Here is a 4,967-nt window from a genome sequence, read left to right as displayed (position 1 = left end):
TAAACAAACAAAAAATCATGTAATAATATAGGGACTTAATATATAAGACAAAAAACTTATACTAAGAATTAAATTAGAACTCAGTTGGTCGAACAAGGACTAATCATGTAATAAGTCCCCAAAAAAGTCAAGCATTAGACCAAAAACGGTGACCAAAGTGAATATGTAGCAAGATTACAGACCCTAAAGCTTGGATTGGGCATTTTCTAACATAGAATAACCACGAAGGACCAAAACCAAATAAATCACAAATCAACTACTAACAAAAGAAATATAACTAAAACAATCAATAATCACATGGTAACCAAAATATAAGCGAAATAAAATTCAAAACTGACAATTAGAAACATTCAAGTTTCATTTAGTGACTAAAGTGAGAACTTTATAGAAATAGAGGTCCTTTTCACATGGTTAGCCTAAAAAGGTTTGTCATGGCTCCCAAACCTAAAACTACGTCGTCTTGGGAGACTTATATATATATATATATATATATATATATATATATATATATATATATATATATCCCATTATAGTTTTTTAGAAAATCCTACCCCTTTTTTTACATCTCAGCCGCTTTCTCGCTAAACTCCCTCCATTTTCTAATTTCTCTCTACCTTGAGAAAAGAAGACAAATAAAATAAAACACTTCCCCTTTTTACAGACTCCGACCGAAGACCAAAACAAAGCTTCTCGCCTTCAATAGTCGAAGGTTTTCGGGATTTCTAGACCGACGATGCTTCACTCGACGAAGAGAGGTAAGATTTTTCGGGTTTCCTTTTTTTCTCGTTCGAATCGTTCTCTGTCTTCTCTCGGTCATCTTTTCATTATGGTTGATGGCTGTTATAAAATGATGGTGGTTGCTCGTTTGGTGAGGCTATGATGATAAGCGCAGAGGGGCAATGGTTCAATGAAGGCTATGGCTCTGGGAAATTCGGGATTTCTCGGGATTGGTTCGAGATTGGATTGGGGAGTTGTTATATATTTTTTATATTTGAATTGATTTTTTTTTTATTTGGGGTGATTTGGTTGCAGGGATGACAATGACACAATGATCGACGACGGAAATAGCTTCATCGGCGGCGGTGGCGTGTTCTGGCATATTATTTAAATTATGTTACCTGTACAATAATAATAATAATATATCAATAATAAAATAATAATCAAAAGTAACCTGAACGAAATCGAGTGTCAACACATATTATTTAAATTGTGTTACTTTAAATTTTAAATGAGTGAATGTGGTTGAATTGAAAAATTAAACACTTCATCTCGTTATGAAATAGAATTAATAAGATATAAAAATACTTTTAATTTAATAAATTTACTTTAATTTATAAATACTTATGTCTTTTTTTAATATCCTTTTTGTCAAAATTATTATTTAAATTATTATTTCATAATAATTTTATACCTACGTATTAAAATTATTGATAATATATTTTTTCTTAATAAAATGTTTCATTTATAAAAATATTATTAATGAGCTATTTTAAAATATTTTTATATTTTTTATTATAATTTAAATTAATATATTTTATATATTATAGTATTAATAGGTGTAAATATAATTTAATTTATATATTTTTAATTTATAACATAATATCTATAATAAATATTTTATCTTTTTAATTTCACCTTTTAACTATATTTTTAAAATATTAAACAGTTAAATTTTAAATTATACTTCCTCACAACACTTTTAAAAATTCTTTTCTAAACTTTCATAATTTTTCTATATAGAAAAACTCATTCTTCTAAGATGAAAAAATTAGTTGGCTCTTATTCCCATATGTAATAGGGTAAGGGAGGTAGGAAAGTAGGCTGCCCCAACATCAAATTGGGAGCAGCTTCCGTGGAGACCTATGAATTATTAATTGCCTACCATGGAACTCGATCGTAGTAAATCGAAACTCGTGGGATTTAAATCAAATGGGATTCATTTAATTATCCACGTGGCGCACACTGCCACGTTTGATCATCATCCCAGTCATCTCACGTCTTAGAAAAAAAAAAGGTCTCAGGAAATTAAGCTAGGAACGGTTTTAATTTTAAAGTTTCCCCTATAATTTTGTCCCCGAAAGAAGAGCAAAATGAAAGCAGCTCTGAGCAGATACAACCGTTTGCCGGCACTTGCAGTTGATATAGTTTTCAGTGTCAGTCTCGGTAAATACATCCAAATTCAGTTTCTTTCAATCACACTGATTTATTCATTTCAATTACCAAAACAATTCGTTTTTCAGCTGTTTTTTGTTTTCCTCCGTGGATCCCTCTGCACTGAAGATATGGGAAATGCAAACGGGAGAGAAGACGGAGCCAACGGGGATCTCTCTGGAAGCTTCAACGGGGACGAGTCGATCATCCTTGGAGCCGCCTCTGCAGCAGCCGCCGTTCGCGTGCCGTCATCTGATTCAATGGCTAATACTCCTCCTCAGAGCCCGCGCCGGTCCCAATCCCCTCTTTTGTTCGCTCCTCAGGTGAGCATTTCAGTTATCTTTTCACTGTCCTCTAGTTTGTTGTGTTTTTAGTATTCTAAGTTACTCAAATAATAGAAACTTAGATTTTGCCTCATAATGCATAAGATCAGGGGAACAAATCTGTGGTTTCATTGCAAATTTGAATAAAAAACTGAAGAAGAATCTTTGTTTAAAAGTTTTGAACTGTTTCAAACAATAAGACGTGGAAGATAATGATTTTTTGCGTATTTATTTTGGTAATCATTTGGTAAATTTGGCTAAAACTGATGAGTGGGGAAGTTTATACCAAGTTTTTCTTCTTAATAGCAGTGCAGGGTTTTTTTCTTTTGAGATATTGATCGAAGAAATATGACTAGAAAATGCAAAATAATTGATTAAAAATCAATGCTTTTGTTGGATTCTTAAATACAATGGTATAACATATTTTGATTGGATCAATTCATTGCTTTTAAAAGATTGTTCGAGAAAGTTACTGTATTTTCACTTGTTAAGAGGGGATGCTTGGATGTTTGATCTTTGCTATCATCTTTTGAGCTGACGATTGATGACAAACTCTGAGCACATGGATTGGTATCTTCTTTACTGTTTGAATCCCCAATCTCATTGGTTTTTTACTTTGGTTTTGGATATCAACAAATCAACAATTTTGCTCAGATAGTACTTTATCTTTGTTTTAGAAAGCAAAATTGTTTCAGTGCCATAGTGATATTATTTCGACACCTATTTGGTTATGGTCTATTATTGGGATTGCCAAGAAATGAGGAGAGATTGGAGAACTGTGTTTATATGATTTACCTATGAAGCGAATAGTTTTGTATATATTGGAAGTGGCATTTCAACAGATGGTCTGATTGCTTTCGGTGTATTTTCAGGTTCCTATGGCTCCCTTACCAAGTATGGATGGCCATTCCTTTTTCAGCCAAATTTGGCGACATGATTCTCCTGGTGTTGCTGATAGTCCATCTGAGAAAGGTATCCCTGTAATCATTACATGGAATTATGGTGGTAGTAATGTGGCCGTGGAAGGTTCTTGGGACAATTGGAAATTAAGGTAGGTCTTCAATTCCTTAGTATTGCAGGCACACATTTTCATGCATACAAAATCCTGCTGTTCCTCTTTCTGTCTGCAATCCAAGCATGGATGGCATATAACGAATTCTATTATTGTCTTCTTCCAGGAAGACACTGCAGAGATCTGGTAAAGACCACTCAATTCTTTTGGTCCTTCCATCTGGCATATACCATTACAAATTTATTGTTGATGGTGAATGGAGATATGCTCCTGATTTGCCCTTTTCAGCTGATGAAATGGGCCACATTTGTAATCTTCTTGATGTTCATGTATGTATCTTCTTAAATGTCCTGCTCAATTTTTGAATCTCTTAACTTTTAATTTTTCTCCCTCATGTAATGATGATTTCGTGGGCTGGTGTAGTATGATTGGTTGACATGCAAAACTGTGAAATTACAAATTTGACATATGCTGTTGCGTATTTTATAGTGTGTTCAAGGTATATTATATCAAGCACACAATGATGAACATGGAAGATATGTATCACGTTGGTCCTTTCACATTTAAAGCTTCTCACTAGTTGGTTTTATGAATTTACCCTTTTTTTCCTTTGGCTATAATTAAGATCTCAGTGATGCTTGTTGTGACCATTTTTTCCGTCTTCATCTGCATAGTTACTTCTCACTGTTTCTTGCAGGACTATGTGCCCGAAAATCTGGATAGTGTAACTGAGTTTGAGGCTCCAGGATCTCCAAATTCCAGTTATGGTCAGGCATTTCCAAAGGAAGAAAATTTTGCAAAGGAGCCTGCTGTAGTTCCATCCCAACTACATCTAACGGTCCTAGGTCCCAATAACCAAGACATAGCATCATCCTCGAAGCCTCAACATGTTGTACTTAACCACCTTTTCATCGAGAAAGGATGGGCATCGCAATCCGTTGTTGCCCTGGGTTTGACCCATAGGTTTGAGTCCAAATACGTAACTGTTGTACTCTACAAGCCATTCAAAAGGTAACAAGTAATTCTCCCAAGCTTCAATCTGTAAAGAAACCAAAGTAACTTTAACGTTTGCTTGTGAAGAAAGTGCCTCTGTTCAATCGATCTGCTTTGACACTTCAACATGCCCTTTGTTTTGTTGTACTCTTTTTGATGCAAAGTAAGTCTCAACCCGAAAATAAAAGCTCGGGTTACAGACGTCGAGATTCGAATTTCCAGTATATAATAATTTAAAATCGGCTGCATGAAGCGTCCGGGTTAAGCTTCGGTTATGGTGGTTGTACTTTCCACGTTTGTTACCATAAAATGTTTCATATTGCTAGCAGCTTGAAAGCAGCTGTTATGCAATTTTTGCTTATTGTGCATCTTGAAGGCATTCAGTTGATATGTAAAACCAATTAAGTGGAGTTTTATTATACTGTCATTTGATCCAAGCTCAACCACTTAAACAAAAGGTTGACCCCGAAATTGGACGTAAAATTGGT

The 4,967-nt window shown here is 34.3% G+C and overlaps 1 protein-coding gene across 1 annotated transcript; it reads left to right on the top strand.

The window, feature by feature from the left end:
* Positions 1-2,093: 2,093 nt before the first annotated feature.
* On the top strand, positions 2,094-4,659 carry LOC120182684 (SNF1-related protein kinase regulatory subunit beta-1-like). The gene is made up of 5 exons (XM_039187581.1): positions 2,094-2,172; positions 2,272-2,474; positions 3,347-3,525; positions 3,653-3,815; positions 4,184-4,659. The coding sequence occupies exons 2-5, from the start codon at positions 2,283-2,285 to the stop codon at positions 4,499-4,501; spliced, it is 852 nt and encodes a 283-aa protein (XP_039043512.1). The 5' UTR covers positions 2,094-2,172; positions 2,272-2,282; the 3' UTR covers positions 4,502-4,659.
* Positions 4,660-4,967: the final 308 nt, after the last annotated feature.

This window comes from Hibiscus syriacus, unplaced genomic scaffold (genome assembly GCF_006381635.1).
Source record: "Hibiscus syriacus cultivar Baekdansim isolate YM2019G1 unplaced genomic scaffold, ASM638163v2 tig00112737_pilon, whole genome shotgun sequence".
Taxonomy (NCBI): Eukaryota; Viridiplantae; Streptophyta; class Magnoliopsida; order Malvales; family Malvaceae; genus Hibiscus; species Hibiscus syriacus.
Note: the sequence above shows the minus strand (reverse complement) of the source record. Positions and strands in the feature narration are given on the sequence as shown.

Excerpts from the sequence above, each read along its gene's own strand:
- LOC120182684 (XM_039187581.1), top strand. The coding sequence starts at position 2,283 with ATGGGAAATGCAAACGGGAGAGAAGACGGAGCCAACGGGGATCTCTCT. Across the intron at positions 2,475-3,346 it reads CTCTTTTGTTCGCTCCTCAG|GTTCCTATGGCTCCCTTACC; the intron begins GTGAGCATTTCA and ends GTGTATTTTCAG. Across the intron at positions 3,526-3,652 it reads TGGGACAATTGGAAATTAAG|GAAGACACTGCAGAGATCTG; the intron begins GTAGGTCTTCAA and ends GTCTTCTTCCAG.